General features: G+C 36.8%; 1 protein-coding gene across 23 annotated transcripts in view; it reads left to right on the forward strand.

The window, feature by feature from the left end:
* Positions 1-25,087, forward strand: part of Bend7 (BEN domain containing 7) — a 141,478-nt gene that overhangs the window by 37,574 nt on the left and 78,817 nt on the right. For 22 of the 23 annotated variants that reach the window (XR_013426741.1, XR_013426742.1, XR_013426739.1 and 19 more), the window contains one exon: positions 9,374-9,599. Coding sequence is in view for 16 of the 23 variants with exons in the window: in XM_078023509.1 (XP_077879635.1) it covers positions 9,374-9,599 (226 nt within the window). In the remaining 7 variants the exon portion in view is untranslated. Of the gene's footprint in view, positions 1-9,373; positions 9,600-25,087 lie in introns of those variants that run through there. The other variant, XM_078023513.1, reaches the window with a different exon arrangement.

Consider the following 25,087-nt stretch of genomic DNA (forward strand, 5'->3'; position numbering starts at 1 on the left):
TTGATTCACCTCTTCAACAGAAACCAAAACTTTATCTAGCAGGCATGGCAGTGAGACCCAGCATTGGATGTGTATATACTGTCTAGAGATAGTGCTCCCAGGCATTCATGAGGCTAGACTGGGGTGGGACATTGACTCCCCAAAATGAAGGGACCATCAATGCCAAGGCACCCAAACTTAGATGCCTTTCTAGTCTTCTATTATTTCTTAGCTGTGAGGCTTTTAAAATTTGTTAGAAGAGGAAATAATACCTATCATCTACAAGAATTGTGTATTTGAAGTTGAACTCTCAGAAGTATGCAGGGTTGGGAGATCAGATCCAAAGTCATAGGATGGGCAAGTGGTTCGGTGTTGATAGAACAGCTGTCTGACTGGCTCTAGTAAAAGCAGGATGAGGCCAGAGACTGAAAGCCCTGATACCATGCTGAGGCCTTCAGCCTTCATCTTGTGGGCACTAGGGAGCCAGTGCAAATTTCCAATAGAGGAATATCCTGCCTGTGTTTTAGAAGAGTAACCAGAACAGTGTTGTGGATGGCAGAAAGGCAGAGAGAGGGAATATTAGCATCAAGGGGAGCAGAGGATGATCACTGTTGTCAACCAGGGAAGAGACTGTGATGGTCTGGCAAGAGCAGGGACCCTGAGAGAAAGCAAAACGTGAGCTCCGGAGGAGAGACTTTCACTGGAGTGAAAACCCTAGATTTTTACCTTAGAAAACTGGATTGGTTACTCACTGGTACTGCCAACTTTAACTGAGAGAGGGAAATAAAAGCAGAAGCTAGCTTTCTGTTCTGGAAAGCAAAGAGAGTGAGTTAAGTGTCCTCAAAATGTTTCTAGACACAAAGTGCACAGAAGAAAGATTAGTGCTAGGAACAATGGAAAAATGAACATCACACCTATGCCTTATTGCTTTCTTTAATATGTGTGTGTATGTGTGTGTGTGTGTTTAGTTATTGATGGACCTTATTTTATTCATTTATTTATATGCAGTGCTGATAATTGAACCCAGTGCTTCACACATGTGAGGTAAGCACTCAACCACTGAGCCACAACCCCAGCCCCTTTATTACTTTCTTAAATATAAAAAAAAAATTACTGTGACTTTTAAAAATTCAGCATATTAAGTTACCTTTTTAACACTGGGACTTGTATTGTCACACAAATACAAATGCACATAGCCATGGCACAAAACTGATGTGAGGGCTACATGGAGCTGTAGATGATGGCAGGTGGCTCAGGTCTTCTGCCTGGTAACAATTGTTCCAACTCAAATGCAGAAAAACACTAAGCTCTAATCAGAACTACCTGAAATGTCAACACCTTGGTGTTTTAAGCATTAAATAATCCATAGAATATGGGAAAATCCTGGGGCTGGGGTTGTGGCTCAGTGGTAGAGTGCTTGCCTAGCATGCATGAGGCACCAGGTTTGATCCTCAGCACCACATAAAAATAAATAAATAAAATAAAGACATTGTGTCCATCTACAACTAAAAAAAATTTTTGAAAAAAAAAGGAATATGGGAAAATCATATTGCAGTGCCCGGCACATAAAATGTACTCGATGAATGTTATTTTCTTAATCTGCAGATGAAAAAAAAACCGCATTTGTATTAAAGATAAAATACACTTATGAAACATTGGATCTATGCTTGGCTTTAATTAGAACCTTGGCTTTAATTAGAACTCCTCAATTTAACCACCATTTGCTTGTTCTTAATACTGCTACCCACCCACCTTTAGGGCTCTAATCTGATCTGAACACTCCTCCTTTATAGAACTTTTCTGTACTTTTTTGTAATTGTTTACATGATTTTCTATCCTTCCACCCCAGCTTCTCAAGAACAGAAACTAGATAATATAAGTAGTCATAATATTCATATCCCATCCTATGCTAAATAAACGATGTCATTTATCCTTACTCTTAGAGATGTTCTTACTATCCTCCTCACAGAACCTATACAAATTCACACCCAGAAGACAAAGTGCTGGTTCCCAAGCCAGGTCTGTCATCTGCTCTTGTCCCTGCATGAAAGACATTTTTTTCTAAGCACATTTTAGCACAGTTTTTATATATTATGAGCACTCAGGAACTATTTATGAGGTGATCATTACATGAAAGAGACCACCATGCTACACTATGGCTATTTATTCTGTTTACTTGGAAGTTTCTTGGGGAGAAGTGAGTCAGGCTGCTGCCTTAGAATCTCAGCTCTGCAACCCTGAGCAAGAGAATCTGCCCCTTCCCTCAGATTTCTTCCTATAAAACAAGAATAATTATACTCTCATCTCATAGAGTTGGCCTGTTGGAAGAAGTAAATGAAGCCATCTGTATAAAGCACTTAGAACAGTGCCTGGCACATTTGAAGCTCTCCATAAGTTTTGGTTTTTCTTTTTTATCCTTAACAGTCCTATCTAAGTAGCTTTACAGGAATAAATGTATTTTTAATTAAACTTACCTGTATGAATGAATAAACAGATGCATGTGAACAAATTGTGTTTTAAAAAGGAAATAGCCAGAAATATTTCTCTTTTAAAGCAGGATTATTTGAACCTTTTTAAATTAGCACATTAAATACAATGCAAACCTAAATTACAAAGAATCAAACCAAATTTCACACTTAAATACAATATTTAACTCTTTATTTTTCTCATGAGTATATAACCCATGGCAGTTGTTCGTTTCTTAGTGACTGTTTTTTAATATATATTGATTTGGTTTTTCAGGTCAGATATACCTGGTATATGTTAGCTTTTTTTTTTTTTTTTAAAGAGTGAGAGAGGAGAGAGAGAGAGAGAGAATTTTTAATATTTATTTTTTAGTTCTCGGCAGACACAACATCTTTGTTGGTATGTGGTGCTGAGGATCGAACCCGGGCCACACACATACCAGGCGAACGCGCTACCGCTTGAGCCACATCCCCAGCCCGGTATATGTTAGCTTTATTGTTTTTCTTTATAAATTTTTTTATTTGTTCTTTTTAGTTATACATGATTTATTGGGTTTTTTTTTAGCATGGCTTCTTTTTTTCTTTTGACTTTGGTGAGAGACTTAGATCAACTTTAAAAAATACTTTCATTGGGGCTGGGGATGTGGCTCAAGCGGTAGCGCGCTCGCCTAGCATGCGTGCGGCCCGGGTTCGATCCCCAGCAGCACCACATACCAACAATGATGTTGTGTCCGCCGAGAATTAAGAAAAAATAAATAAATGTTAAAATTCTCTCTCTCTCTCTCTCTCTCTGTACCCCCCTCTCTCTCACTCTCTCTTTAAAAAAAAAAAAAAAATACTTTCATAATAATTTTTAATAATAGAAAATGTCAGGCTAGGGAATCCCGTAGCTTAGTGGGATAGCATTTACCTAGCATGCGGAAGGCCATGGGTTCAATCCCCAGCAACACACACACACACACACACACACACACAGTAAATAAATAAATAAATAAATAAATAATGTTTATCTGTTTGTTGTAATTACTATATTTTCCAGTAACCCTAGATCATAGAAATTTAAAAGTTATCAGAATATAAATTTATGAATATTCATTAAAGATGATTTTGTTAATAATCATTTGTATCATTCTTCTTAAAATAAACAATTTAAAATGCATTTTGTTTTCCATATAAATAGCTGCTGGATTCGGAATCTGTTTTTTAAGTATCTTCTTAGCCTATCAAGACAAAATGATCTGCAGGGTAAATCAAGCCAACAATTTTTCATTTATTTATTGATACATTGAAACCAAGGCAATATATCTGTGAGAATGCAGGATTTTGACACAGTCTGCTTGGGTTCAAATTCTTGCTTCATTATGTGAAATGATGGGTGATCTTAAACAAGTTACTTGACTTTTTTAACCTTAGTTTTTGTATCTGCAAATTGGGAATAAGTGGTAGTTGCTTCATGAGGTAAGAATTAAATTAGGAAATCCATGAAATGTGTGTTAAAGTAGGGTCTGGAATATAGTAAGTAGCAAATAAAAGTTGATCATATCACAGTTTTCTAAGTCACCCTGAAATGAATGAAAAGTCTTTGTCCTTGAAAGGAGCACATGGAGAGAATTTCACAAATAGTAGTTACAGTATCATAGGATGAAGCTGTAATACAGGCAGCCAGAAAGTTTCCTGGGAACTAGGAAGAGCAGGACCTCCCTGCCTGGAGGGCAAGGACAGAGTCTTAGAGTAGACATCTTGGAGGAGCAGTTTTAGCAGAGTTAGGAAAAAAACAGATCACAGTGATAAAACTTTATGTGTTATCCATTTGGCTAAAATATCTTAACATAAGTCAAGCCCCAGTCTTCAAAGTCATTAATTTATTACCTGAGAAGGAAAAAGCTAAACACATCTCTGAAAGACTTTGGTAACTCTCATTATGCAAGTGCATGAAGAAATTTTCAAGAGGCCAAATTGTATTGTCTCTTGCAAAATTCAATTCTTACTTCCACCACAATTTTACGAAAGAAAAGAATTAGTTTTTTAAGATTTCCATAATTTTTATCTTATTCATCATTGAGTATATGCTAGTACATAGTATAGGTTAAGCTTGCTGTTTAAAGGACTTTCAGCCAAGCATTCATTACTTAACATAGAGTATCCACTTTACAAAGTTGGTCTTGATATGGTATATCCAGCCAGCTTCTGCTGCATCCATGAGGGGTTCTCAGCCCAGCACAGCCCCAGGCCATACCTATTTTGAGTTATACTCACTGGGCCAACCAGAGCAGGCCTGCCTTTGAGTTTCATTGGCCATGTTCTTGGCTAGCATTTAATAAATGGTAACAGAAAGTCTACCTGGATCAGGCCTGATTTATCAGAAACAATTTTAGGTTTTCTCAAATAGAAGCAGATTACATTTATGAGCAAAATAAAATCAATTATGAATTTTTGTGTGTTTTTAAATTATTCTTTTTATTAGCTGAAGCTCATTTTCCTAGGAATGTATCTGATATACGGCTAAATAAATAAGTAGTAAGTGAGCATCATTATATGATGATGAACAGAAAGACTAAATTCACATCCTTTAAACATTCTTATCAATCCTCTTATATATCTTGCAGTGTAAAATCAGTCTTATTCATCAATCTCTGCCTCTTCCTCTATAGTTTTCTTTCAGGTTTCAGTCCTGAGCCAGTCTGAGACTTAACTAGCTAGCCAGCTTTGCCTTTCTAATCCCGACACCCCAGGGTTTCATGCAGACAACTTCATGTATGTGCCTGTAAGTGTGGGTATTGAAAGCTGTATGTATAATTTATTAATTTGCAATTGAAAATCTATGTCTAATGCCTAGCATGAATATTTATTCTTTTTTTGCTCTTCTAATCAATGACTATATGTAGCTTTATAAGAACTTGACTATAATTTTGAATTAGTAATATAAAATAGCCTAGTCAAGCACAACAGCACACACCTCTAATCCCAGCTATTCAGAGGCTAAGGCAGGAAGATCACAAAGTCAAGACCACCTTGTCCCAAAATAAAAATTTTTTTAAATAAAAGGGCTAGGGATGTATCTTAGTGGTAGAATATTTCCTGGTTCAATCCCCAATGCCACAACAAAATAAAATAGTATATAGGGGAAATGCTCCCTGTGTGATTAATTTGTGTAGTATCCTTAAAATTGTCTTGTTTTTCTTTAGATTACATAGGGCAGTCACATGATATGCTCATAGGGACTTGAAGGGCATGGATCTCTCACCCAAACTACTTCTTAACCCCCAATTACTTGTAAGCAAAGGGAGACTACAACTGAAATGCAAGAAACAAAATAGTGGGCAGGCCTGGAGCCAAGGACATTTTGAAGAGCCATCAGGACAATATGCAGTTTTTTCCTTCATCTTCTCCCAAAGTAAACTGTGATACCACTGGATAAGGAAAAGGCATAATCTATACAGTATTGTGCTTATGCTTAGACACCCCAATAATCAAAGCATACTCAAAAATCTAGATTTATAATGGGAATTCAGATATTCAACCCCTTAAAATGATGACTATGTTGTAAATTGTGCCCCATAATTGGGATGTAATCATTTAAAGATCATATTATCACAGTAATCAGTAGAATCTACAGATTAGTGTGTAGTCTATCTTGACTAGAGTATCAAATAGTGAATCTGTCAAGGGAAGTTTAGTTTTTAAAATGATACTCATTTGGAATAGTGTTCATTTCTGTCATAACTATCTTTAGTAAGCAGAGAAATCTCATTTAAACTACCACCAGTAAATAAAAAGAAAAGATGTAGTTATGCAATTAAAGAGTTTTAATCCATTTTTAACTATGTATGTGAAGCTGTAGATCATGTTTCAAAAAAATAAAGCCATCCCTACCCCAAGCTTTATTTTAGAAATTGGTGCTTTGTGGCACCTGATAGACATGTCTTAGTGCTCAGTAACTGTCTGCTAAGAACTCTGAACAGGAGGCTAGCCAGGAAGAGCAGGAGGGGTAGAGCTTAGCCACCTTTGCCCTTGCTGCTCAGGCTGCTATGCAGCTAATCAAACTATTTACACCTTTGTAAGGTGCTTACAGGTGGGTGAGTTCATGTCCCTTGATCTGGAAAGAACAGTTGAAAATAACAATATCAGTCTGGCAGTAGAAACTGGAACAGAAAGCAGTGACAGCTTCTTCCCTGAATGGTACCTTAGAAATCACAGTGCAGTTATGATGCTGTAGGAAGACTTGGCCCCACAAAAACCTCCAGATATTTAGTTTTAAGAGTCAAAATAGATGAACAAATAACAACTAGACCACAGTCTCCTAAATGTTAGCTTCAAGACCCTGTTAAAATGCTGTCCTATTCCTTCCTTAACCCCTGAGCTCCCTTTCCATTGCTCCCCCAAGCAGCCAAGTCCTGCCTGATGCTAGTAGGACTCTCGACACTACTTGCTCTGTATCTCTCCTACAGTATTCCTCACTTTCTACTTTGCATGATAGGTATCTATGCATAAGTCTGCACTAAAGAATAGCCAGCTTGAAATTCCTCCCGCAGAGGGTGCTCAATGTGCAGGTATTGAATCAGGCATTACAGTCTTCTCCAAGCAATCTCCTGCTGGAAGGAGCACATGAACCCTTCTAAGAAGACATTGGTGGTGTATATCCAGCTATCGCATGACAGACTTGCAAGCCCACTTCCTTTATACAGGGACAAGAGAGCTCTGAATCTGCACTAGTCATTTTGAATGAATTCCTACATAGCGCTTTGTTTATTCTGACAAATAGCTATTGGACGCTGGGTGCTTGGCACACTGAATACAAAAGAGTGCTCATCCTGATGAGAAACACAAACTCCCTATTAAATAAGGTGCCATGAACATACTTCATAGAAAATACTATCAATGCTTGAAGAGGGGAGTGGCTAGTTCTGCCTGGCAGCTCAATTGGGTCAGTGTTTCTAAAGTCAGAGTCCAAGTCCTACAGGATGAATCAAAGGGGAAGTTCTGGGAGTCTCAGCAATCAGGTGGCTAAATTTTAAGCACCTGATAAGTGGTATTAGACTCAAACTGAAGTTTATAGGAATGAGACAAGTTGGGAGTCCTTCCTGTTGCTTTCATGCAATTTAAGAGCTTCTGTAATACTTCAGACCTTCAAATAGCTGCGAGATACACTTGGATATTTTTAATGGTTTCCATATGATCTAGGAGCACTTAGCAAAAATCTGAGATCAGTTCATTTAGAATCAAAAGTTCACAGCATATGAAAAATTCTGCTGATGTCTAAACTTCACTTTAGCTTATGATGGAAAATTCAGTCCTAATATTTCCACCTTGAATCATTTAACAGATATTTCTTGAGTGCCTCATTTGTGCCATCCTTATTCTAGGAGTTAGTATTCAGCCTCCAGCTCCTATCAAGCTCCTCCACAGACCTTTGACCAGCAAGCAGCAAGATGCAAAAGGCAGGGGGAAACCCTGACAGCACTGTTTTTACGGTGACATTTGCCAAGCATTTAGAAATCAAACATTGAATGGCAAAGCAAAGCAGAGGAATGAGATGACTTTCTGGGTAATCCAGTCAAAAATTCCATCTTGGGGAGACAGGGCCCAGATGCCTTCCTAAGTCATCCGAATAATCTAGGCTGAGCTCTGAGCATCCTTCACTTTGTAGTTTGCTAGGCATTTTGAAAACAGTATGACAAACAAAAATAATAATTCATATTTTCCAGGAGAGAAACAAATCTAAAATCTTCACATTTTCAATGTGATTAAAAAAAATTTAAAGTCATGCCAGTTTTACAAAGCAACAAATAAAAGATCTTAAGAATGAGCTTTGAAAGTGTATACAACTGAATATATTATTTTTTAATAAAAATTACCAGTTTCATTTCTTCATTTTAAAATTATCATTTTAAAGCTGTCATGTTATAACCAACAATAAATGACTGAATAGTTTAGATTATGACTAGTGAATGTATTGAGTGTATACTATATGCTAGACCTTAGAAATACAAAGTAGAGTGTAATAAATACATTCATAAGCTATGTCAGATGCCCAGTGGTAACATAGCTACCTCCATGACAGGAAGAAGATAGAAAAGGCTTTGGAAAGGAAATAGTGTTTGCCAGTTGCAAGACGAAAAGACAGGTTGTAAACATCTGTGGTATGCTGATAGAGAATGTAGTATGTGTCTGATTTGTATTATTGTATGATATACTCCAAGCTGAAAGGCACCTCAAGGGTCTTCTGATCCTGTATCCCTGTCTTATGGCTGGTGCATTGGTTTTTCAGGGTCCTCTGGGATATAACTTCGGCTTTTCTTCCTGAAAGTAGGAGTGAGGAGTGGATTGAAATGGCCTGGAAACCTGCTCATTATTTTTATTTGTATATCAAATTACATAAAAATTCTCATTGGTTTAAAAAAATAGTTCCACAGCTAACACCCTGACATAGTAGAAAGAGGACAGGCCCTGTGGAGTAGTCCCATATTTGTGACCTCAGGTGAAAGAAATTAAATTATTTAATGTATGAGATAGTAATGCACTGAGCACATATGAATTGTACTTAAGTCATTTTTATCATTATCTTTTTGGGCCTTTGTTCCTTTGTTTACAAAATGAATGAGGGTGTTTCATATAGAAGACTCGACCCTTAATTCTAGAATTAACATGATTTTGTGATTATCTCTTAATGATGTGTAAGAACAGGAATACTTTCTCAGTGTACTTCTCTCTGTTGCTTTTGAGGAGACAGTACTGGAATCTTGTTTTGTGAACTGTAACTGATGATTGGTTTTAGAAAGTACACATTCTGGCACACTAAGCTGAGGCTGTGTCATATACATGATATGGACATTTCAGCTAAGAGCTACGATGGTTTTTGTTGCACTTTATGCCTAAAGTCAAATGCTTCAAATTTTGCTTTTAATGAAATATTTCTCTTCTTTTGGTAGCCAGAAGTGCAACTTGCTGAAGGCTTTGATGTGTTTATGCCTAAGTCTCAGCTGGACTCTATACTGTCAAACTATACTCGCTCAGGAAGCCTTCTGTTTAGAAAACTGGTGTGTGCATTTTTTGATGACAAGACTTTGGCTAACTCCTTACCCAATGGGAAGAGGAAAAGAGGACTCAATGACAACCGGAAAGGACTAGACCAAAATATTGTGGGTGCAATAAAAGGTTGGTCTGCATCATTTCATTTTTTGGATTCTTTGTTGTGTTTTGCCTTCATTCCAAAAAATGTAGCTGAAATTATAATAAACTAAGTAGAAGCTAATTTAATTTGCCACTGCACCTTACCCACTGGCATGGCTCTTGGGTATGCACCTTACAACTCCCCACCCCAGATATCACTAGAATATAGTATTTCAAGGTGATGTTAATTTGTTAAAATAATATTTTAAGAGCCAATTTGATCTGCTGAAGAACCAAAAAGTGCTTGTTTTAATTTGACTTTTAAAATGGAAGTGTTTTTGTTTTCAGTAAATTTCTAAGATTTCATCAATATATTATTTAAACTTAAGTTTTTAGGTGTAAATAAGAATAAAGCTACCTATCACGTGTTAAAGTAAGTAAGACATTTCTCTCCAAAGTTCAGAAGCTACATTACCAGACCATTGCATCTAAAGACATTTTAAATATAAGTAAAGCCACACACTGTTCCTCTCCACACATTCCTAGCCAAGTCTGCTCCCTCTTGTTTTAAGTCATGCAACTTACAGGGAGAGACCACCCTGGGTCTCTCCCCTGTACCTCCTTGGAGCATATGTCTGTATTCCATGGTGTTACAACAGCCATGTGGGTTCATGGACGTGTCTCCATCTCTGTCTAGTTCCATATCCTAGACCTAGTCCTTCACTGTACAGTGTCCTTATTCAGGACTCTGATAAACATAACTTTAGGAAATAGAAGTATTTAAATGTTGTTAACAAAAAGGATGTATACAGCTGTGCACATATTGAAGTTTGAGGTCAGCCTTAGCAACTTAGTGAGGCACTTAGCAACTTAGTGAGACCCTGTCTAAATAAAAATTTAAAAGGGCTGGGGATGTGGCTCAGTGGTTAAGCACCCGGTTCATTCCCCAGTAATAAAAAAATAAATAAATAAAAAATGAAAACAAAGTGTCAAATTTAAGCACAACTACCATGAAAATGAAATTTTGAATAAGTCCTTAATTAAAAGTAGAATAGCTGATGAGGATATTCTTAACTGATTTAGTTCTGCATTGTCAGGGCTTGTGAGTGGGACTGACTCAGAGAGATTCCCTGTCCTCTCCTCTTGCCCATTAGTTTGCAAAATGAGTAATTGAATTTAATAGTACTTAAAGGATACTTGGAAACTCACAATTAACTTTACAAAATAATTCGAATTTTAAATGGAGTTAGCAAGTACCAGACACCCTTTGTTCATGGCCAGAAGGACATAAGCCTTCATTAACAGGAAATTTCTCATGTTCCATCAGAATTTTTTCATTTAAAGTGGCAGCTGAGTTGTATTAAATAAGAAAAGCTACAGAGATATCACAATCTTGGCCATTTATGAAAAGAATGATTCAGCTCGAAGTGACACTAAAAACAAGATTACAGAATTTGAAAAACGGTCAATGATGTAACTAGGACTTGCTGAAATAAAGAAAGGTCCATTTCCATTTAAACAGGCTGGGCTTTCTCAGAACATGAAGGTCAAGGCTGCTGATGCTTCTCTGAAATGCAGTCAGGAATTGTTTTAGTTGTCTCTTCCTACCTACCTATCTTTTTTTCTTTCTTTTCAGGGAAGTATTTTAACATTATGACAGTATTTGAAATTAGGAACTATGACCCTATTCCATTTTAATGATGTAGAAAAGCTACCTTCATAATAGATGGTAATGAAATAGCTCATTACAAGTAGACTAATAGAGAGGTTTATTCCACCATTTTCCATCTAGACTTGACATTATACAAGAGTTTGAAAAAGTAAATTACAAACAAATAGAGATTGTGTCTTAATTTTTTCACAGCCCTACTCCTGCTAGAAATAAAAACAACAGTGAGGCCTCTACTCCTAATACCTAATAAAGCCGATTACTCAAATCAAAGAGCTCAAAATTTCCATATGCTTCTTTTATTGTTGAGTTAAATCTAGCATTAAAATTCTATTAGGAAAATATAATAACTTGAAAACAGACAAAAATCTACCCCTAAATAGCCAATAGCCTTAATCAACAAATATTTTATGTTCATTTGTTCCCTTGTTGTTTTTATTCATAGACATATTTTCATTTTGTTTTTTTTCCCCTGACTACACAAATAATTTATGCTTACAAAATACCAGGCATAAAAAATATAGAAAACTTAAAGACTTCCATAATCTCATACTTCAGAAGTTACCCTGGACTTTCTTATTGTCTTTATTCAGAGTATGAATGTGATATCAGGGTCGTCTGCCTTATGACACAGACCCTCCATGAAGAACTCAGTAGTCATGAATCTATTCCCTGGCAATTTCATAGGCTAGGAGCATCAGCTCAGATCACAGAAGCAGAACTGGAGGGTGATGCCATAACCAGACAGACTTGGTCACAGGCTAGCACCATTCTTGGGGCCAATTTGTGTGTGTGTGTGTGTGTGTGTGTATGTGTGTTTCCCCGCCCCCCTCCCCCGAAGAAGTTATACTAAGTGTCTGCTCTCACTGTGTTTCTAGGTTTTCATGTTATCTTTACACATAATGAATTGGTATACTTTTTGTCTTGCTAACCTGCCTGTTAGTTTATTTCAGACTCAACTGAATCCTCCTGGGGTGAAGGGAAGTTTTTCCCTCCCTTACACACTTCACAAGAACTGGTTTTCCATAAATACATGTTGGGTGAACAAGTAAGCATAGGGTTTTATTTTTCATCTTGAAATAATGAGTTTGATGCAAATGTCTATCCTCATGTCTTCTCATAATTAATTTGAAACCAAAAAATCAAAACATTGTTGTAAATTTGTACTAGTCAAATTGCCAATGAAATAAAACAATAAAACAAGTAGAAACCAAGACTGAGTATAAATTTGAATACAATTATCTTAATTCCCTAATACATTTTCCTTTACCATGTTTTCTCTAACAACAGGTTTATTAACCCACACATGACAATGTAAAGTGATTTTTGGAGGTAGCCATTAATTTTAGGTCTTATAGAACAACTATACTCAGCTTAACAGTAAAGATATAAATAGAAATTCGTCTTCCTTATCCAAATATTTTGGATCTGACTAATTTGGAAAAGAGATAAAATGGTTTTTCTACATAATAGTGCCAAGGCTATCTACTGAACACTTGAAAAACATTTTGTAAATATAAAGTATTCTTTCTTACTCCACCTTTTATGAGATAGTACTCCAATAGTATATTTATTTGACAAGTCCACTTACCTAGAAACAGAAGACTGGTTAATTTTATAAAATCTCACATGTAAAAATAATAAATGATACTTGATTTTGTTTCAAACAAGGGTGATTAGATTGGTTAAAACAATAGTGGGGAAAAAGATTAATGAAAATCTATAAAATGCTTATAAATAGGAAGAGAAATGCACTGAAAATAAAAGTTTAAATAAAACTGTTTGTAGTAGTAACATTCCCCATGACATTATCTTGAAACTAAACTATAAGATTATTTGTAGATTTTTTTCATATAATCTCATCTTTTAATCTTTTATAGTTACTAAAACTCAGTGGTAATTCATTAAAAATTAATTTGTAATTATGACCCAAGGTCTTACTGATGAAAGGATACTTAGGAGAAGCACTCACCTGAACATCTGAATTCAACTTTGAGAAGAAGTAACTTATGATCTTGTTAAGTGAAGTCAAGTTTAACACTAAGTAAACTTGGTATCACGAATTTGATTCATAATTTTTTGCCAGAACACAGAGTGGAGGTTAGTCCCCAGTGTGCTCCCCTTGCATCATGTGGTATCTGCTGAAGCAGTGATTGGTCTACCATCTGGCTTTCACCATAGTATACCTCAGTAGACTTGCAGTTTGACATAGAGTTACTTAAATGTGACATAATCATTGACTCCCCAAATACTCTTCAAAAAATATAGTTTCAATAAAAAGATTTTTAGAACCCATTATGATTTTTAATTCAGCATCATAATGACTAGTTAAGAAAGTATTATTACTGTCAAACTGAACTGGAGTCTTGAATCCTCTTGCATTCAAAGGAAATTACATATGTGCCTAAGCAAAAGAACTGATTAATGGTCACTAGTTTACTTGACACAAATTGCTACTCTCTTAAGAGATCAGCACTGATGGTCTGCCTGGATAGCCACAAGGGATCAGAACTTCTCTGGGAGGGAACACTTCTTGACTGGTGATTACTCAAAAATTCAAACTGGAGTGCCTAACTACATTCAGTGTCACCCTCTCACAGGCTCTACAGAAATGACCACCAAAGCCTCTCATTTTATTTCAATAACTCTAGACACATGTAGGGTCACTTTTTGTCATTTTATAATACCTCTACTTTTCATTATTATTGTATATCATCATTCATTCTCTTGGGATTTGTAAAAAAAAAGTAAACAGGCATTTTCTATTTAATCTCACATAGGTTTGAGTTAATTGGGGTGGAGTTCATATCTGATTTATTATGTTTTGATTGATAGTAATGTCTCTGTATTCTCAGAACTCCCTTTAAGCACAAGTCTAAAACATCAATTTCAATTTGAATATCCCTTCAATGTTGGTGATTTTATTCCTGTTTGCAGGAGAGGACACTTTGTCTGAGAGAAATTTAAGTAAATTTATTTAACTTAAACAACTTGTGATAGAATCAGGATTTAACCCCAGTTCTGTCTGACTCCAAAGCCATTTTCCAGCACATTTCATTTATAAAAGGAGTATTTGAAAATAAAGGCATCCTGCCTTTAAATGTCTACCTTAAAATTTAGCATTTTTTATTCTTTATAAATTCCAGTAGGAAGGTGGCCATACTAATGTTTAAAACACCCAGTCAGTTATTGTTTGTGCAAAAAATATTCAAAGTGAATTTTGGTTAAAATATAGCTGTACTTCAATTTATTTCACCAGTTTCAAGGGTAGGTCTTTTCATGAGACTCAGTCCCTTGATGCCAGAGAGGAAAATAGAAGTTTGATCTCAAACTTCTCAGAGTTGAGCTCAAAGTTTCTCCCTAAAGAAGAAGGGGGGAAAAAACTTCTAAGACACTTCCAATGCATAGAACTTCAAGAAAGAAGCTTGGAAGCAAATATTGTATAGAGCTTATCTTCCAAAGTTGTATATAAATTAAGTTCTTATTTAGATGTTTGGCAATTGGAACCAATTGATGAATACTTTGCTTCAAGAATCCTTTTGAGGGCTGGGGTTGTAGCTCAGTGGTAGAGCACCTTCCATGCATGAGTGAGGCACTGGGTTCGATCCTCAGCACTACATAAAAATAAATAAATAAAGATATTGTGTCCATCTGCAACTGAAAAAATATTTTTAAAAAAATCCTTTTGAAATTGAAAGATGGTCATATGTCAGTTTATCTGTTCATACTTTTTTGTTTTTGTTTTGGTACTGGAGATTGAATTCAAAGGCACCTAACCACTGAGCCACATTCCCAGCCCTACTTTGTATTTTATTTAGAGACATGGTCTCACTGAGTTGCTTAGTGCCTTACTTTTGCTGAGGCTGGCTTTGAACTCGCAATCCTACTGTCTCAGCCTCCCGAGCCACTGGGATTACAGGCATGTGCCATCATGCCCAGCTCTGTTCGTATTTTTAAATATTGGATCTGCCTAAAACAGGAGATAACTATATAACACCTATAAAATTACATCACACAGCTTGTTTGAGCTATTTTTGTAAACTATCACCTAATTGTTGTTGTTTGTGTTTTTCCACTTTTTATGGAGGGTCAGCGACATTTAAATAAGTCACGTTGAATCTCAGCTATTCTGTATGTATAGCCCTATATTTTTAGTGCCTTTCATATTGGTTCTCATATTTTATTCTGCATCAAAATTACCTGGAATGTTAATTAAAATTTTAGATTTTGGGGTCTCATTCTCAGAGATTGATTTAGTAGATATAGGATATTCCCAGAAATCTGAATTTTGAACTGTCAACCACAGGTGATTCTGATGCAGTTTTTCAGATCCCCCAACCACCTTAGAGAGACTCCTCCCAACTCTGATTCTAACACTTGTGCTGAATGTTCACAGTGTGCCACAGCCTACTTGTGAGGCTTGATATCCTTCAGTTGTTCTTTAAAGAGCACTAGTTTCCTGAAGGCTACTCTGTTCCACTTCTGTAACAAATGAGAACATACCATTGTCTCAGTGGCCTTCATTCTTTGAACTCTGGGATTTAAGGCAATTTTCTCTTTCACATTACACAAGAAACTGGTTTCAGATCTGCAGGCAGTGCCTCACTAGTTCTGGACTGCCTGCTTCACCAAGGTGGAAGAGGGATCTTTCCTGACTTCTGGCTAACTTAAGGGTCACAAAATAAATGCTATTTAGTGTTCCACAGACCTTGATATTACAGTCTTGAAAATGTAGTCTCAATTCTTAACCATAACTTGGCCAAAGTCTCCTTGATTGGTAAATCCAGCGCATTTGTTCCACTAACTTCTTCACCACACAGTGTCATGCAGAAGACATGGTCTCTGCTGCTTTTCACATTCTGGATAAGTCACGAGAACATCCAAATCATTGCAGTGTGTTCATTGACCTTGTTAACCTAGAAATCATCAGTAGTCATGAAGTTTCTGTTAAAAGCACAAACTTTCATTGCCCACGCGCTGTGAGCTGGGAACTGGTGACATAAAGATGAGTAAGGTATGGCCCCTGATCTTAAGGAATGTGCAAGCTAGTGGAGCTACAGGTATGCCAATAGTGACCCATAACACAGAACCCTACCCCAGAACACAACAAAATAAATGTCAGATTGCTGCTATCTAACAGGTAGGAAGCACAGAGGATATAAATCTCAGTAGGAGATGTTCCCACTGAATAGGTGACATCTGAAATAGATTTTAATGATGAGAAGTAATCAAATGCAAAGAAAATGGAAAAAATAGCTATCTAGTAATTTAATGGAGCTTAAGTTCAGCAAAACAAGGGGTGAAAGTCATTTTCCTTCAGAACTATTTAAAGCCTCTACTATTTGGTAGACTTTGAGGGCAACCTGTTTATCTTAAAGTATTTAACTTCACTGATATAATACCAAGGAAATGGACTCAAGTATAGTGCCCCCCAGGGGTTTTCAGATAAAACTGTGTTTATTAATATTTGTTTCTTAAAGCTGCCTAGACTCCATCTCAGACCCAATAAATCAGAATGTTCTTGGGTTTGGGACCACAGTGAGTCTAATGCCTGTTCCTGCTTCATTGCTGGTCTTCCTTAAGCTCAGAAAAGGAATCTCATTTTTCTCAAACTTACATCGTTTGCTACATAAGGGATGAGTGAGAATGTGGAGAAATTTAAGAGAAAGGTGGTGGCTTTTATTGATCCTTCTTGAGCCCTTCACATAATGAGTAGAAACCAGTACTGGATTAACTTCAAAGACAAAATTCTAATTCCCAGTTGCTGAATTCACACAAAATCTTCCTTGTAACACAAATGTACTGTAAGGGTTGACAAAAACATCCTCCTGCCAAAAGAGATAAGTTTCTGTAGCATAAACAGGGCCACTGCGTCCTGACCACAACGCACAGCATAATGGGCACCATCACCATTGCCAACACTGTCACTTTGTATATTTATTATGACATTTCTCAGCAGATGAAAGTAAAGTGTCTTGAGGAAGGGCACCTTTCTTATCTGCACAGTGGTGCCATATGGACTAGCTGTGGCCTTGAAAACAGAAAGCAATGTTTTCCACATAACTCACCTCCTTTGTATTTAAATCTCTGAATTGTCTGGCTGATTTGAGATGCTCACTAGCATCCTCAGGTAATGCCACATCCTCCTGCTTTCTCCTTTTGTAGGGAAACGGGATTGTATAGTAAGGGCAGAATTGGTCAAATTATATTCCCTCTAGCTTTTTGCTGGAACCTACAATTGGCTTCAATAATCCAGCAAATGTTTCAATTCAATTATGTAAACTGCCTCATACAAGATGTACGTCAAAATGTGAAAAACTCAGAAATTGGTATTTGCTAGTATTTCTGTCCTTAAAATCCAAATGATACATACATATGATCATGGAACTTTTGTAGTCACAGTAATAACTGTGGGACTGTCAGCTTCTAGTGAGAAAACCTCTTAAAAACCATAGAACTTTATTTAAAATTGAATTGAAAACTCATTGATTTTTGACTGCCTCCAAGACTCTTTTGCATAAGAGCAAACATGGCTGCATCTATCCTGATAAAAGCACCTGTAGTAGAGCTTACACCTTTTGGATTCAGTCAGGTCTTCCCACTGGTTGCTCCCTGTAGTCTTCTGTTACAGTGACTGTTTCCAGATTGTGTTTCATGCATCCTTCTCTGGGTTATCTTTTGACTGCTCTCCATGGTCAGCTCATAGTATTTCTCAGAAACATTTTTATACTCAACCTTAGCATCCTCTCATCAACCCTACCATTTTGATGGGAGTAAGTCTAACATTCATTATTTTAAGTACCTCCCTCCCCACCCCTCTATGTCACCATATCTACCTTTTGAATTGGGTTAACCAGGTACCAGTAAGAGGGGGCAAATACCAATTATAAATGTAGACAGAGCCAGGTGCAGTGGCATATGCCTTTAATACCAGCTACTCAGAAGGCTGAAGGAGGAAGATTGAAAGTTGAAGGCCAGCCTCAACAGTTTAATGAGACCCTACCTCAAAATAAATTTAAAAAGGTTGGGGATATAGCTCAGTGGTAAAGAAACTATGGATTCAATCCCCAGTACCATTCCGGTGGGGGTAGGGGGTAGAGAAATATGGGAATTCCTACTTTCTGTAGGAGCTAGTCAAATGAGCTAGTTACTTTGGGGCATAAGGCATGCATAACATTGTGATTTAATCACAACGTTCTTGAAAAGTCAACTATGATGTTCATTACCCAGACATAAAACCCCCTTGAAGGTGGAAGGGATCTTCTGATTCTGGTACTTCCTCCTTGTAACCTCATTATTTTTAGCAGAGGCTTCAACAGTCTCCCACCCTTCAATTTTGTAAACTCAGAATCACCTTCAATGAATTTTTTCTCCCCAGTTAATCCTGTTTCATTACCCAACCCTGTCAATTCTTTGTGTTCTTTCTCATATTCTTTACTCTTGATCTTGTTCTGACCTCATCCAGCTGCTCATCGCTGTATTAAAGTTCTGCAAAAACTTCAAAATACATCTTGTCTTTCCTTTCCTCCTGCAAGTTTAAACTGTATGCTAATAGCCAAGCAACACTTATAAAACCAAATTTTATGACATAATTTTCCTACTTACCTCCTCTTTGCCCATTAAATCACATCTAATCTTTGCCCTTTTCCAGCTTCCCTGCAACTTGACTTCTCCCTTCTTTCTCCCAGAGCTTCCTACCAGGTAAACCAGCTCAGGGTTGGTACTGTTCCTCAACCATCACATACATCTGAGTTTTGACTTTGAGTTTTGCTATTCTCCCCAGGGCTGATCCTCTTCTCTCATCCCTCTTTCTAGACAAATCCAACTCATTCTTCCTGGCCTAAGCCTCAACCTACACTGCCTCTTTCCCTAAATTCCTATAGTGCTTATTAACTCTCTATGGTTAAGCCATAAGTCTTAATCCTTTGCTTTGCTATTAATGTTTTATGTGGAGAATGACTATATCATTTTTGAGAGTAAAAAATGGTGCTGTTAGGGCTGGGGTTGTGGCTCCAGAGGTAGACCCTACCACTTCCACATCGACTTTTCAAGAACCTTATGATTAAATCACAATACCATGCATGTGTTATGCCCCAAAGTAACTAGCTCACCTAGCATGAGTAAGACACTGGGTTCGATCCTCAGCACCACATTAAGTAAAATAAAGACATTGTGTCTACCTATAACTAAAAAATTTTTAAAAATTTAAAAAATGGTACTATTAATAATTTCATTGGCAAAATAGGCATTTTAAATGTGAACTATTCCCAGAAAATATATGGTAATCCTGTTTATGTTTGAGCATCTTTTCTCCCTAATAAAACTTATGTTCCTATGGGCGAAGAGCATGTTTTATATTTGCTTGTAAATTCCTTGGCACATAAGACAATGTCACGCAACATGACTAATGATAGTAAATACAGGAACAAATGAAATAGGGAGGGACAGAATCAAGCAGCCAATTTATCTTCCCCCCTAAAAAGTAGTTTCTTAAAAATGAAAACACAACTCCATCACACTGGTTGTGTAGAGGGCACGGTAACAGGACAGTGGTACAACTTCCCCAGGACAAGTTGTAAAAAGGCAGCTGGAATTCCAGAAGGCAGAATCTAAGATTGAAGACAGGCAGAAACGGTAGCAACAGATAGATCAAATGATGTATAGTGATCAAGGACGGTATAAATCTAGGGATCAAAATTGATCCCGAATATGAAACCAAATTTGTATTCAGTGGGAGCTCTGAAAACATTAATTATTGTCAAATATCAAAGAATGAGCTCCACAATATGCAGTATGAAAGGGGTGGTTTGTCATTTTTTCATTCATACGACAGATTAATTATCTTGAAAAGGTAAAATATAATAAACTAATTGTGAGATTTGGGTTTAAAGGAATCCAACAGTGGAATCCATAGTCAGGCTTAATGTGTCATTTCCTATGTTTATTGTCTTAAGATTTCTTTGGGGGGGTACCAGAGATTTAACCCAGAGATTTAGCCCTATTTTGTATTTTATTTAGAGATAGGGTCTCACTGAGTTGCTTAACACCTCGCTATTACTGAGGCTGGCTTTGAACTCGCAATTCTCTTGACTCAGCCTCCCAAGCTGCTGGGATTACATGCGTGTGCCACCTTGCCCTGCTCAAGATTTCTTAATACATCAGTACACTTACCCAACCATGTGTTTTTTTAGCATTCATATCATAACAAATTGCCTCAGATATCAAATAAGAGTCTGAGAACTTTACTGCTACCCTCAATATGTGCATGTAAAATTTTTCTAAAGCTGACCTCAATTAGAAGGGAGTTGTCACCACGTGAAAAGAACAAAAATTAAAGCCCTCCATAACCCTGAATCATTAGCCCTGTCCTGAGGTCCCCAGCATCCTCACCCCAACCTCACTCTGTGCAGCAGCCACAGAAAGTGGTACAATCATGGAGCCAGCACATGATCTGTGGAGGAGACCATACCATTTCCTGCCCAGCTCGGGGCTCTTTGTTGTTCTTCCAGCCTTGCTCACCTCTGGATTTGAATGGTAGTGAGAAGTCAGATGGTACCTGAACTCTTTCACTGTGACATAACTCGTTCTAAAACTGGAGGCATTTCTTGCAGACTTCCTGGCTATAGGGTGAACTCTGTATTTATGTAGTGACAAAGAAAGTTCATATACCCAGAAGCCCTAGCTTTTAAAACAGAGAAAAACTCATTAACTTTACCCTCCTCCAGACATTTATCTAATAAACAGACAAGTGTGAGCTTTCTATGGCACAGTGGTTGGGTAGAGGGGTGGTGGTATGCATGCCATTTTATGCCAATTGTCGAACTCTTTGATGATTCTCAATATTTAAAATTTTTGTTTTGCTTGGGCCTCAGCTTCCTGATCTATAAAATAAATGAGTTATATGAAATATTTCCAAGGTGCCTTCCAGGTATAATTCCTATAAATCTATGATTGTAAAACATTTTTCTTTGCTTAAAAAAAAGGTGTGTTAAAGAGTAAACATCATTATATCAAAGCTTGTTACTCAGATATTAATATTTAGCAGATGTAATTTATTCCCTTGAACTATACCAGAAACATTAAACAAAGGTGCATTGTAGCACAACTTGCCAAAGGAAAGTGTTAATCATATTTCCCAATAGTTACAAATGTAGAGTTCTGCTGTGGGCTTTCTTAAATGAATATAAATTGAAATTAACTTTGTTTAATTTGAGAAACCACTATGGGCACTTCTTGGCACTTTCTAGATAGAGATGCCATTGTAACAAAATGGAATGCAGAGAGACAGGGATAGGGTTGTTTTCCTCCAGACTCTAATGGCCTCAAATCTCTGAGAATCACAGTGATTAGACAAGATTGTTCAAACCTCACAATCCCACCAGTTTGGGAATAATGAGAGAACATTATGGGATGCATACTTACTCCTGGCCATCATTTAAGCTCCTGAAAGAGTGTGACTTGATTAAGTTTTAAAGTCTCCAGTTCGGAGATTCTATGATTCAGAAATTTTAGTTCAAACTCTCAAAAGTAAACCTACAAAATTAAGTAAATATGGCTGGGAATAAATTTAATGTCTATCGAGGGCCCTTTTAATTACAGCTACCAACTGCAAGTAATAGCCCTAGGCAATAATGATCAGCACTAAGTGTTAGATAGACATTATGGTCAGCTTTGGCCATACATGCCTCTGAGTCTGTATCAGTGGGCTGCCCAGTAGGGCTCTGCAACAGTCTCCTATATAACTCAGAAGGACATTCTAATTCTCATGTAAGCATATTGTTTGCAATATTTTATTTCCTTAACTTAAAGCCTTCCTTTTGAGGTGTATTATAGTTAATGATCTGCCAAATTTTTATTGTTAAACCAAATCTGAAATGAACTTCAGGGCTCAGTAAATTTTGAGACTGTGGCTATTTACTAAAGAGATTCTTCCTCTGTTTCTTTCAAGTTAAGTAACAGACCAGAGAAAAAAGTTTCTGAGATTTATTCTTTCATGAACAGAACATTCATGTTTGCCTTTATGTGCCCACAGTGAATGCAAGACATGATCTCTGCCCTCCTCAAGCTTAAAGTCTAGTCAAACATAAGACATTATTATTATTATTATTGAAAAATGCTGGTTAGGAAAACTCAGGGAGACATCTCTAAGGTCAGACCTGAAGAGAGAAATCAGAGGAGGTCTTCCCTCCATAAGTCCCCTCCAGCAAATTACAAAACTTTCTAGAGACAGCTTCCAGTGCTGATCCTGAAAGAGAGTATTTTTAAGGAGTATAATTGAGGTCTGGTCAGTATTGGTATTTCTGTGGCAGAGTCTTAGGAGAAGTTTTCTGATTTGTTCCTAGACTAAGAGTGACATTCGTCCCCTTCAGCATAACCCTTAGACTAAGAAGTGGAAGTAAGTGTTCATCTTGAAATGGTGAAGACATTCACCATGATTCATTTTCTCTCTGCCTTATCTGAGACTGAGAACTGCTCTGACGTTTACTTTATACCCCCTCTTTCTTTAAATTTTAATAATTAAAATGTTCTAGTTCATTCTTTTTCTCTTTCCTACTTCCTCAGAGTAACCTGAAGTTGGTGTGCATCTTTTCCATTTGTATTTTTTTATTTTACCACTTCCTTATCCATAAATCATACTCGCCATTATTTCATGTACTTACAAATCTATACACACAGCTTCACCTGTATTTTTGCCACTGGGTTTTGTTTCACATGTCCCCCTTTTTTTAGAGATTTGTCTAGATAACTACTTTGTAACTCTGGATTATTCATTTCAGTTACAACCACTACATGATGAAGCCCTCCCTGTCTATAATCTGGAGACACTGGGATTGTTTCTTCTCTCTGTTACCCATGACAGAGGTCCTCTTGGTGTCTCCTGGATTTTATGTCTCATTTTTCTCTAGGGAACACACCAGGCAGTAGAATGGCCAAGTGACAGGGTACAGCATCTTCAGTTTCATTGGGCATTGCCAAGTGGCTCTCTAAAGTGATTGATATTATTTATAAGCCCACTAGCAACATAGAAGAAATCCCACTTTTCCTCATTCTTGCCAATATCTAGTGTTGTCAGACTTTAGTTTTTCAATTGGTTTCAGCATCTCGGTAGTAGAATCCCTGATAGCTAATGAGTTTGAGGATCGTTTCATTTTGTCATTATTTAGTTATTTTTTCTTCTGTGAATTTCTACTTTTTCTGTTTTTCCATTAGGTCATTGCTTTCTTACTGTCTTATCTGAGATCTTTGTCAGGTATACATATTGCAGATACCACCTCTTATTTTCCAGTGTGTAACAACATTGCCATGCTCTCTTTTATCATTCTAAAGTTGAGGTTGCACTGTCAGATTTCTATGCTTTGTGCTATTTTTGTGTGCACATTTTTAAAAGATTCTCCCTACTGTAATGAATAGTCTCTTTTTTACCAACAAAGCTTTAAGGCTTTCTTTTGTGTATTTGGATCTTTAATCCACCTGGAATTTACTCTTTTCTAAAATGTGACAAAGAGATTTCTTTCTTGTTCTTTGGATAGTCAATTATTTCAGCACCACCCCTTTTTAATTTTTTTAAATTTTTAAATTGTTTTATTGATTTGTGATTCCATCTCTGACAGATACTGAGCGCCCATCTTCCATTCTGGACACTTTTATGGACCTCTGAGCCAATGCCACAGAGTTGTCATAGCATGGGTATTATGATAATTCTGGATATCTTCAGGTCATGTCCTCCTCTAATCTCTTCCTTCCTCTTCTCTTGGCTCCAGTTCTTTCTCTCTGTATTCAGTTTTCTTCTTCCTAAAGTACAACATTTAATAATTCTTTGAATGAGGTCTGTGTAATCTTTTCTTTCAGTTGGTGTTCTAAAATCTATCTAACCATCACTGTCTTAGGGTGTGGAGTTTAGCTAGGTATTCTATTCTAGATGGAGGAGGATTCTTTCAGAGCAATTGGAAGATATCCCAGTGGCTTCTAGATTCAGTTGCTGTGAATCTGCTGTTAGCCTGTCCTTTTTCAGATAATCTCCACTCTAGTTGCTTACAAAATCTCTTCATCCTTTGGCATTCTCTGGTTTCTTTATTACAGGTCCACATATATATTTACTTTTATTACTAATATGTCAGATGGTTTTGCTGCTTGGGACCAAGAGTTTATTATTCAACAGTTCTGGAAATTCTTCATCTGTTGTCTCTAACTTGCTTGGCCTTTCCTCTATTCTTTCATTTGGCTTCCTCTGAAACATCTGTGAGTGTTTATTGGATCATTTCGTTCCATCCTTCATATCTCTTAATTTGTCTATAATATTCTTCATCTCTTCATCTCTGTGTTACAATCTGGATAATTCCTCATATCAATCTCCCTGTTCTACTCAGTGATATTAATTTGTCATTATTTGTTATTTTTCCTCCCCAAATTTCCTACCTTTTTCTATTTTTCCATTATTGATTAGTCTCTACTATGAGTTTTTAAATTTTAACTACTATGTTTTAATTTCTACAAGTTCCGTTTGGTTCTCTTTGTAATTGGCCTTCCTTGATGAACAAAGTCCTTCCATTTCAAGCACACTTATTCAACATTCTATTTTCTCAAGTCTGTGGGGCTATAATCCTACATTTCTCAGGCCTCACTCATGGTGGATTTTTTCCTCATGTGTTTCACTATATTTAAATAGGAGTTCATTCATGAGAATCTGCTGAGGCACAAGCTTCAGAGGCACTCTTAAAAGTTATTCTGCTTTTCTTTTTGTCTGGACCCTAGACTATCAACAGCAATGCTTATGCTCACTTATACCTTTATGCAGTTGATAGAGCTTCAAATTCCAAACCTCTACAAGGTGTAAGGCAAGCATTTAGGATTTTCTCAGGCAACT

This window comes from Ictidomys tridecemlineatus, chromosome 10, assembly GCF_052094955.1.
Source record: "Ictidomys tridecemlineatus isolate mIctTri1 chromosome 10, mIctTri1.hap1, whole genome shotgun sequence".
Lineage (NCBI taxonomy): Eukaryota > Metazoa > Chordata > Mammalia > Rodentia > Sciuridae > Ictidomys > Ictidomys tridecemlineatus.